This window comes from Oryza brachyantha, chromosome 2, assembly GCF_000231095.2.
Source record: "Oryza brachyantha chromosome 2, ObraRS2, whole genome shotgun sequence".
NCBI classification, from domain to species: domain Eukaryota; kingdom Viridiplantae; phylum Streptophyta; class Magnoliopsida; order Poales; family Poaceae; genus Oryza; species Oryza brachyantha.
The window spans coordinates 3975378-3986011 of NC_023164.2; the positions used below are offsets into that span (position 1 = coordinate 3975378).

Consider the following 10634-nt stretch of genomic DNA (forward strand, 5'->3'; position numbering starts at 1 on the left):
GAGGTGAGGCGGTCGCGTTCGCGCGTGCGCGTGGAAGAAATGGGAATGGGAGGGAGGCGACGGGAGGAAGAGGACGAGGAGGTCAGAGGAGGGGGTATGACTGTAATTACACTTTCTCTCCGGGGGCCTAGTTGAAAAATATCCCAGCAACCCTTCGCGCGGGGGAGGCGTTTTTGCACTTTACCCCCTCTCTTTCTTGGAATTCTTCTTCTTTTCATCTCCCAGTTTGAGGAGCTGCGGCGGCGAGGCGGCGGAGCTCGGCGAGCGCTCGCTTCGGGGGTGGGCTCCGCTCGGCGACGCGACTCGAGGCGAGGCGAGGCGAGGTAGGCGACGGGGCATCTGGTGCGTTTGGATCCGCCGCCGCCTCCCCCCCCCCCCCCCGTTGCTGCGGATTGTTTGTCTCGCCTGTTAGGTTAAAGGTGAGTGAGTGAGTGGGCTTCGCAGCTGTTCGACGAAATTCCGCAGCGGGGTTTCAGGGTTAGTCTCTTGCGGGACTGTGCTAGCGAGGAGCGGTCGGCGCTTGATGGAGTGCGTGGTTCAGGGGATCATCGAGACCCAGGTAAAATTGTTCTTCTGAAAATTTTACGGCAATGCTGCACTACGCAATTTTAGGAGATGTATAGTTTTTAGGAGAAATAATTGAACTGTTACAGCAATGCTGCACGGCGCAATTTTGTTCGTCTGAAAATTGACTTGTTCTTGGATTCTTAGTTTATGATGGCAGGCCTATCTGGGAAGTTAGTACTCCCAATTGTCATATAGCACTAATTGTGCTGCTCGGACATGAGCTTTTTGTGCTCCCTGCTTGTATCAAGATTCGATTTAATTTTCAGCGTGGGATATTTTCCCTTTTGGCTGCTGTAAGAGCCTTACCCAAAGACCTGGATTATAGAATTTTGACATTTAATAAATGAATTTTCTATCACTTGATTTAAGATACCATTTTTTCTGTATGAGTTTTCAGCACAACTATCCCCCAATTGACAATACTAGTTTACTAATTGCCTGAAAACGGACCTCTATTAGCTTGATTGTAACTGTTAAACTATTATTTGGTTATCCACCTAATGATAGATCAACTGTAGAAAAGAAGAAAAAATGTATCAGCTGCATAGCTCTGTGCCAAAATCACATGTCCGTATATAGCATGAAGTAGTGTTGCAACTTTATTTCCATAGAGAATAATAATTGATTCCAGAATTGTGACTTCATCATCGATTCATGTCTGTGAGACAGTTTGTTAGTTTCTTATAGTTTCCTGTTGTCAGCATATCATACTTTACTTCAGGATAATAAAAAATAGTATGCACAAGTGAAAAACTGATCATGCTGACCACTATATGTCAACCATGTTTCTCCACTTTGAGGGCACAACTTCTGCCACTTGCAGGCATTTTTTGCTTCTCTGTTCAAGATGTGACATGTTATCCTATTTAATATACAGTTCGAGGAACTATGTTTTTTATATGGTTTGTATTTCTACAGTAATGGAATGAATTTATGTACGAATGTTAATTTCTTGTGCTTAGAACATCATTTAAACCTTTTTTTATTGCTTTGACATCAGTGTAATTTTGATTGGCCTTCTTGTTATGCAGCATGTTGATGCTCTTGAGGTGCTTCTCCAGGGCCTCTCTGGTGTTTCAAAAGAACGTGTCAGGGTGCATGAGCTCTGTCTTAAAAGTGGGCCAAATCTAGGTCAGTTTGCGAAGTTTTCGTTATTTTGGTTATATGTAACTGTTGTATTCATATGGATCTTCTAATCCTACAGGAGTCGTCCCATCAGAGGTTCGTCTGTTGTGTGACTTAGCTCAATCCACGCCATCCTGGTAACTTTGCCTTCAGCTGCTGAAATTTACCTTTTTGTGATATTTGGCAATACTTTGCAACCAGTAGTATCCATGTAGGACTATAAGACATGTTGGGGGTGCCATGAGAGGTGCTGGTGCAGAGCAAATCTCAGTTCTTGTGCGGTCAATTGTAGAGAGCAAAGCCAGCAACAATGTTTTGCGTTACTTCTATGGTATAGGGTACAAGTTAGATCATGAAGTTCTGAAGGGAGGATTTGCGTTTCGTTTCCACCGAGGTGCCCAGATAACTGTGACTGTTACTTCTGTTAGCAAGATGACAAAACTCCATGCTACCAATGAAGCTGTGCCGATCACTCCCGCAATACAACTAGTGGAAATCACATCCCCTGCTGCTGCTGACAATTACAACGATGTTGTTTCAGCCGTCACTTCGTTCTGTGAATATCTAGCGCCGTAAGTACTCCTTAGCTTGAGCCTCAAGATTATTACTAGACTGACATATTCAATACTACATCAAACATTTTTCTTCTTTTAAATGAAATTTACTCACATAAGACACTGCAAAATGCACTGCAGGCTTCTGCATCTTTCTAAACCAGGCAATTCGACTGGAATTGTCCTGACTGCAGGCGCTGCTGCTGCCTCACTCATGTCGAGTGGGGGTGGTAAAACATTGTGATGTGTTGGCTGCAGTGCCATGATGATCTCCATGACTATCCCACTCAAACAATGTGTCATGCTTAGTTTTGTAACTTTTGGTCAGCAGCCCCACGGTTTTTCTTGTAATGACATGCTAAATGTTTCCTGCCTAGCTTTGGAGGCTGTTGACTGAGCACTGATCAATCAAGCTTCAGAACTATAGATAATGAAAGTTGGAGTTTCACATGAGCCTGACAAGATATCGGTTGTATATTTTGCTTGTTTTTCCTTAGGTCGCATACGTGGTTAGGATCTTATTCCATTGCTCAACCTCAAAACTATGGATTTGATGTAATATCAGTTATGACAAGTCTATCAGCCAAGCCATAATCATCTCGAAATCAGGAATCAGACGACAAATGCGTGTATAGTCAGCAAAGTAGTATTGCAAAGTCAGTTTGAACAAAGAATCAAATGATCATTTGATATTCCTGGTGTTTTCAGCGCTTAGCAGAAGATGCATGGTTTGTTCACAAGACTAGACAATCATAACATATAGCAAGGTTAAATTCCAGTGCAGAATATCAAAACCAAAACCAAACAGTACAGCAGTAGAGAAGATGTATCATCGTTCGTACTGCACAGCCATCTTCAAGAACTACATGAGTTTTGATCGACTGGTCTGTAAGCCTGTCTTTGAGCAAACAATGGCGATGTGTCAACGTCCCCACCACAAGTCAAAGTTAGAGTGCTTAATTAAATTAAGCATAGCGTAAATTTTAAACGAGATTTGGTTGGGGTGCGCCAGGCCCGGGCAGCAGTGCAACGCCTGGGCGACGCGCGAGGGCCCCAGTGGCAAGCCACTGTGGTTGTCCCTCCCCCACGAAAAATAAATTTAATATCGTAGTGGGCGCATGGCCCACATATCAGATATTAAACTGATAAGAACAGATACTACACTTGATCTTAGCCAAAAGGCCGAGAAAGGTATGAGTTGCTCCGTTGCTCTGTGCCGCCTCTTATACCTGCTCTCCCGCCTCCACCCGCTCAGAACCGGCGAGGCGGTACTAAGCCCGAAGAGAGCGTAACCGCTCTCCTGCTCTCTCTGCTTCGTGGGCCTTCTTGGGCCGTCACGTCTAAGTGGGCTGGTAGGGGAGTCCGAGGCAAACACTGATGAAGCTTCAGAATCAGCCTAGCTTTGCTTATTTTTAGATCACAGATCACCTACATGGTTAGTATCTCATGTTTTACCTAAGGAAAAACAAATAAGAAATAAATTTGCCTTTTTTCCTTCGGTCATGCAAAAGAAAATAGAAAAATACTAACTACTCCTAAAATATAAGTATTATAGGTTGTTTAGCATAGATTAGGGAAATATCAAAAAAATCCCTTTTAGTCAGTTTAATAGTTAATTTTTAAATTTTAAATTGATTAGGTTCCTTTTTAAGCATTCAATTGGCTCTAAAATTATTAGAATGATTGGAATAATTAAAATTAGTGCAGACATATATTTATATTGTATACAGAACTTAATGGTTATATTGTGGTACCAAACTTAATGATATAATGTTTATATTTTAGAAAGGAGCGAGTATCTCGTAGCTTGTAATTATTCAGTTGCTCAACGGTGAGCAATGCTCCTCAAAAGACCATCAGGTCTGAATTTGATATAATACGTGTATCAGAGATTAAAAGCTTTATAGCTCTCCATTGCGGAATACAACGCATTCATTCATTTACTCCCTTTAATTTTTCTATTTGACACCGTTAATATTTGTATCCAAGTTTCACGGTTCGTCTTATTCAAGAAATTTATGCAAATATGCAAAATTATAGGGCATGCTTAGAATTTCTTTAGTAATGAATCGAATTAGAAATAATTAATGTTTATATATATATATATATATATGTATGTGTGTGTGGATAGTCAAACTAGACTTTAAAAAACAGTGTCAAATAAAAAATCCGAGAAATTATATACCTATAGTCAACAAAATATGTATCTTAACAGCGAGTGCTCTTCTTAGAATTAAGTTGCCTTATGCACATACACTAGACAAAGTAGGAACACAGTTGAATCTGGAGTCAAGCTAGTCAAATACAGTGCATAACCACATTCTCAATTTCTCTCAAAAGTGACCATGCCTGATGCTTAACGAAACAATTTCTCCAACTTGCTTGATGGCGGCTTTCATTTTGCTTGCTACACCTGTTACATACAAATGAAGCTCAGTGAAAACAAATGTATTTTTTTTAAGATAATGGGTAAAACCCAGCCTCTGCACCAGTAAGAATGCATACAGCCAATGAAAAAGAAATACTCGATACAATAATCTAGCTAGTCTACGAAATACAACATGTCCTATATAAATTACTGCTTGAGTTGCAACTTTGCATCATATCGATCAGGTGTTAACAATGATTTTTTTTTGTCGACCAGATTAGTGGTAAAAAACATACGTTGCTTTAAATATCGAGATTCTTGCTCTTTCATCTCCTGAGCATTCTCATACATTTTTTTTCCACTTTGACTTTGCGGCGGATACCTCTTCTTCATCTGGCTGATGATATATAAATATATAATACTTCATGTTTCTAAATGTTTAATGCCGTTGATTTTTTTATATGTTTGACTATTTATCTTATTTAGAAAATACATAGTTATTAATTATTTTTCTATCATCTTCAATATACTTTTATGCATATATATATAACTTTACATATTTAAAAAAATTAATACAATAGTCAAACGTGAATTAAAAAGTCAACGACGTCAAAACGGGAGAGTAGCGTGGAAAGTATCGAGAGTGCAGAGCGGCACTAAACAGCGAAAGATAGTATCATCGATCTGTTTAGCTTGAATTTTGAAGGGATGAATGGAAGGGTTCTTTAGCATAGTTGTGTCCATTGACTCCTATCCAAAATAGGCAGAGTAATTGTGTTATGAAGATCGTGGAACCAACAAAAGCATACACATTAACACATTATCTTTTTTCTAGATAAGCATCATGTGAGAGGCTGAACTAACTGAACAAAATCAGTTAAACCTTATCAAAGTGATATTTCTCTAGTCAACTAGATAGCACTAGAGATTCCTCTTATCAGTGTAATTCAATTTGAACTTTCCTTCACATGATAGAATCATCAGTGTAATTCAATTTGAACTTTCCTTCACATGATAGAATAGCGGACAGCCCAACGGAAGCTGACGCTTTCCCCGCGTCAGACAAAGAACGAGTGCTTAATTAATTAAGCTTACCTTAAATTTTAAACGAGATTTGGTTGGGGTGGGCCAGGCCCGGTCAGCAGTACAACACAACGAGTGCTCAATTAACTAAGCTTAACATTTAAACAAGATTTGGTTGGGGTGCGCCAGGCCCGAGCAATAGTGCGACGCCTGGGCGACGCTCGAGGGCCCCAGTGGCAAGCCAATGTGGTGGGCCCTCCCCCATAAAAAATAAATTTAATATCGTAGTGAGCGCATGGCTCACATATCAGATATTAAACTGATAAGAACAGATACTACACTTGATCTTAGCCAAAAGGCCGAGAAAGGTATAAATTGCTCCGTCGGCCTGGGCCTCCTCTTATACCCGCTCTCCCGCCTCCGCTCGCTCTGAATTGGCGAGGCGGTACTAAACGGAGAGAAGGGAACCCGCCCTCTCTGCTCCGGTATTGGGCTGGCTGGGCCGATGCCAACTGGTGGGCCGCAGATAGATAGGCTTCTCCGCTGCGAGACGAACACGAGACGCCGCCGGCTCGAGCTCTGATGGCCACGCCGTCGATGCCGGCGACGGCGGCCACCGCCAACTCGGTGCCCGCCGCTCCGCCGCCGCCGCCCGCGGGGGCGCCGTTCTCCCAGCCACCCTCGACTGCCGGCACCGTCAAGACGGAGGCCCCTCCGCCAGCATCCACCTCGGCCTCCTCGGCAACCCCCGCCCCCGCGGCCGCCGCGGCACCTGTCGCCGAGGAGTCCGCCTGCACCATCACCATCCCGAGCTATGCAGGTAAACCCTATGCGTCCGTACCGCAGCGCCGGAGCCAGCGCCCGTTTGTTTGGGAGAGGCTGAGACCTGGAACCCTAGCTGGGGATTCACCTTTGTGCGCTTCCGTCTCGCAGCTTGGTTCTCCTACGACACCATACATGAGACCGAGCGCCGCCTCATGCCAGAGTTCTTCGAGGGGGAGGCGGCGGCGTCCGGGTCCCGGGGGCCGGGGGCTTACAAGTACTACCGTGACACCCTCGTGAGGAGGTTCCGGACGCGGCCAGGGCGACGGCTCACGCTGACCGAGGCCAGGCGTGGACTCGTCGGCGATATCGGCTCCGTGCGCCGTGTGTTTGACTTCCTAGAGGAATGGGGGCTGATCAATTATGGAACCTCGCCATCCGGCGCGAAGCAGGGGAGAGAAAAGAAGGAGGAGCCAGCACTATCACAGCCTTCTGTGCCCGTTGGATCCACAATGCCCAGTAAGCTTTGCACTGGGTGCCGCACCGTGTGCGGGCTTGCTTACTTCTCTTGTGAGAAGGTTAGTGATTTGCCCTTTGTTTTGATATGTAGACAGTTATTTATACAGTGCTGTGCATAATTGTGTTACAAGTTTGGTGACACGTATGCACTATCTTAGCTCTTTTGCGTAAATTATTTCCAATGAACTGTGACGACACTTATGAAGCGGTAAATATTTTTTGGTTGAACTTAGCATCAAATTAATAGAGAAGAAACAGGCATCCAAGTTAAGCCCTAGAGGATTCGAACTTGGGTGGTGGGGGGTCTACATCCACGCCCCCCACCAACTGTGCAAGGTTGCTAATATTTGGATGTATAGTTCCTTATGGAATGTAACAGAAGGGCTCTTATTTTGCAGTCATGAGTTTACACAACAAATTTATTCATAGATGTGGAGATGTTTCTGATTGATCGTGGTTTAAGCTAGCTAGTTTTGTTGTGTCACACTTCCACAGGAAGGGCATCAGGGCAGTTGAGCAAAGAAAGTTATTGACAAAGGTTTGATATATATGCTTTGTGTAGGGAATTGCCTTGTTTAAATTACAGAACTAAATTGAGTAGGTAACCGAACGGGTCTGCAGAAAATAATTGGTATTCATTGAAGTCTTTAGTTTTGTACACCCCATGGATTCAATTAGGTTGTCAAAGTGCAAATAGTCCCGGTTTGCACCTATTCTCGAAAGAGCAGAGCTTGCTTGTCATGCTGCAATAACAGTCCATATGGCTTTACCAATGTTTTTTTGAAACCTCATGATGTGGTTTGAGCGGTGAAAAAAGGGGATATTTATGCGGTCACTCTTGAGTCCGTTTGCTTTGTTCATTGTGCTAGGAGGCTCTGGCATAGCTGTACTCTTGCAAACTTCATTATTTTCTTTAAGATGCCATCCTAACAAAGTTTACCGGAGGCAATAAATTCCATATGTAGGCTGACTGCCTAACGAAGCATGATAGATAATAGCAACCAACTTATCAGTTCTTGCCTACCCTTCTTTCTTGTGGCCAAGGTCAATCAACCTACTGCCTTGCTGCTTGCTAGTGATCTACCCAGATCCCAAATTGATCATCATATAAGGGAAGAGATCCTATTATGCGTCAGTTGGAATGTGAACAACCCTTCGGTTCACACGCACATTAAATGCTTGCATGCATCCATCCAATTGGTTTTCATGTGATTTGCAAATTTCCGTTTTGCATGCATACATGCAGCTTGGGATTTGTGACCCTCTGGCTTTTCCAATGCGGATTAAATAGACTCTTGGTCTTGTTACCTGGACCTTATATGGTTATCAATTTGGAATGGAGGGAGTAATACACAAGTGACCATCTCACAGAGCTTGTACGCAACAGCTCATGGGTTTGTTGAGTTGGCTTAGCAGGGTCACCTTGGAATTCATGTTGAACAAGTGTACTATTTGAGGTCATTCCTTATCAGTTTCCATTTAAGTGACAATTATTTGCAAACACTTCATTTCAAGTCTGTGAAGTTCATTACTCTTTAAGCAGCACATTATTTGCTTGCATTTTCTCCTATTGCTTGAGATACTATCATGTATCATCAAATGTCATCCTGGTGTATTGCTGAAAATATCATTAATTCCTTGTGTATTTTTAATTGGAAGTGTTACTAAACTCACTCCTAATACTTATGAGCAGGCAGATATAAGCCTCTGTGCTAGATGCTATGTCCGTGCCAATTACCGGCCAGGTCTTACTTCAGCAGACTTCAAGAGAATTGAAATTACTGAGGATGCAAAATCAGATTGGACAGACAAAGAAACTCTTCACCTTCTTGAAGCTGTCTTGCATTATGGGGAAGACTGGAAAAAGGTTTCTCAGCATGTTGGCAGTCGATCAGAAAAGGACTGCATTGCTAGATTCACCCAATTACCTTTTGGGGAACAATTCATGGGGCCCAAGGAGGATAAAATGCAGTTTAATAATGATGATTCCAATGAAGAATCTGGATCACAGAGCTCAAAACGATTACGTCTCACGCCACTGGCTGATGCTAGCAATCCAATTATGGCCCAGGTCTGTATCACTAATTCTGCACTCAAAGTTAATTGTTCATATATCTTGAGTATGCGATTCACTTGTTAGCTTATAACTTGAGCAAAGACTGCAAGGTGCAAGCTTGCAAATATAGTTACCAAGAAAATTATATCTGTAAACTGTAACTGAGAGATTTGTGACTAATTTAGATTGTTACTTCAGCTGGCACATCACAGCTAATGAGTTAATTTAGTATTCATGTCAACACTCGCTATACCTTGCTCTTATGTAGCAGGCTTTTGAATATGGATAACAATTGGTGCGGCAAACTGAGTAATAGCATTGTTTTCCCAGGTTGCATTCTTGTCGGCCATTGTGGGTTCAGATGTTGCTGTAGCTGCAGGTCGAGCAGCTATCTCAGCACAATCCCAGGTTGATATAAGTGGCAGTGAGACTGATTCTTCTTTCAACATCACCAAGGAAGAAGGTACCAGATCTGCTCTCCAATCCATGCACTTGTCATTTACTTTGACAGCTTACGTGTAGGCAAACATATGCTGATGTCATATCTATTCAGACAATGATGGCTAGCGACTTAGCGAGTAGTGAGCATTGTAACAGCATCCATGTACAATAATGTGCTGCAGAGAGTAAATGATGTGTAAATATTTTGAAAACATCTTTTCACCAAATGAGTGTCTTGTACTGTACAGAATCTTCTTGGGCAAATGGGCTTTCAACCAATGATTTGCTCAAAGAGGCGTCTGCTAATGCACAACTGCAACTTGAAAAGGAACGCAAGGCTATAGAGCAGTCTTTGTCCGACATAGTGGGTGTTCAGGTACAGCCACAACTCTGAGAATATATACTGAATAGAATTTCTATTCGTCATATTGACTCCTTGTTATCTCGTGTTCCAAATTCTCGTCAGATGAAGGAAATCCAGGATAAAATACGTCGATTTGAGCAAAAGGAGCTACTGATGGAGAAAGAGAGGAAGCAACTCCACTACTTGAGGGAGTTGCTCTTTTCTGATCAACTATCTGTTGCGCAGCATCAACGCAGGCCACCGCCTGTAACCACAGAGAGCAAGGATGACGAGAAACCAAAACCGGTCATCAGCATAAGTTGATTTTGCTCGAGCTCCATCAATCATCGCGGCATGTGGTTTGATGTGGAGAAGTTGGGTTCCTCTACAACCATGGTGCTATCCTGTGATCTACGCCAGCTCTGACGGCTCTAGGTTGTAGCAAAATCAATCATGTAATCAGCTGTAGTATGGATAGTGTCTAGGTAATCTTGTTGCAGGGTACCTAATGAAATGGTGTGTTCTTGTTGAGTTGGAATGCTGGCCTCTGTGTTACTGTTGTTTCTAGTTTTACGTCAGATATTGTCTCTAGATTTGCATGAGAAGTTACGTAGCGTCGGCATTGTTTCTAGTTTCACGTCAGATAGTCTCTAGATTTCCATGGGAAGTTACGTAGCGTCAGCACTGGATATGCTCCAACGCTCATAATGCATCTTGTCTGACACAACGCATATCATATGTTCATCGGAACTTCAGAATGCCGCATATGAAACAGGATAACATGTACCCCAAATGGTCCAAAAGGGGCTTTCAATTATGTCAATGCTATAGTGAAGTGTTTATAGATTTACCACTCCGTATGTCCATAAGCCCACC

The 10634-nt window shown here is 42.8% G+C and overlaps 1 protein-coding gene and 2 non-coding genes across 4 annotated transcripts; 1 reads left to right on the plus strand and 2 right to left on the minus strand.

Annotated features, from left to right (window-relative positions):
• Positions 1-1592: 1592 nt before the first annotated feature.
• LOC102718709 (SWI/SNF complex subunit SWI3B) lies at positions 1593-10289 on the plus strand. 2 transcript variants are annotated; one of them, XM_040520539.1, is made up of 10 exons: positions 1593-1698; positions 1772-1829; positions 1908-2264; positions 2388-2473; positions 3381-3437; positions 6571-6977; positions 8612-8989; positions 9305-9437; positions 9664-9791; positions 9882-10289. In XM_040520539.1, the coding sequence occupies exons 1-10, from the start codon at positions 1593-1595 to the stop codon at positions 10080-10082; spliced, it is 1911 nt and encodes a 636-aa protein (XP_040376473.1). In that variant the 3' UTR covers positions 10083-10289. The 2 variants fall into 2 exon arrangements, with proteins under 2 accessions (XP_040376473.1, XP_006646993.3); XM_006646930.3 differs by lacking the exons at positions 1593-1698; positions 1772-1829; positions 1908-2264; positions 2388-2473; positions 3381-3437 and adding an exon at positions 6179-6457.
• LOC121053705 lies at positions 3245-3441 on the minus strand. The gene has a single exon (XR_005811249.1). It is a non-coding gene; the product is annotated as a U2 spliceosomal RNA (small nuclear RNA).
• Positions 5813-6009, minus strand: LOC121053716. Its single transcript, XR_005811260.1, has one exon. It is a non-coding gene; the product is annotated as a U2 spliceosomal RNA (small nuclear RNA).
• Positions 10290-10634: the final 345 nt, after the last annotated feature.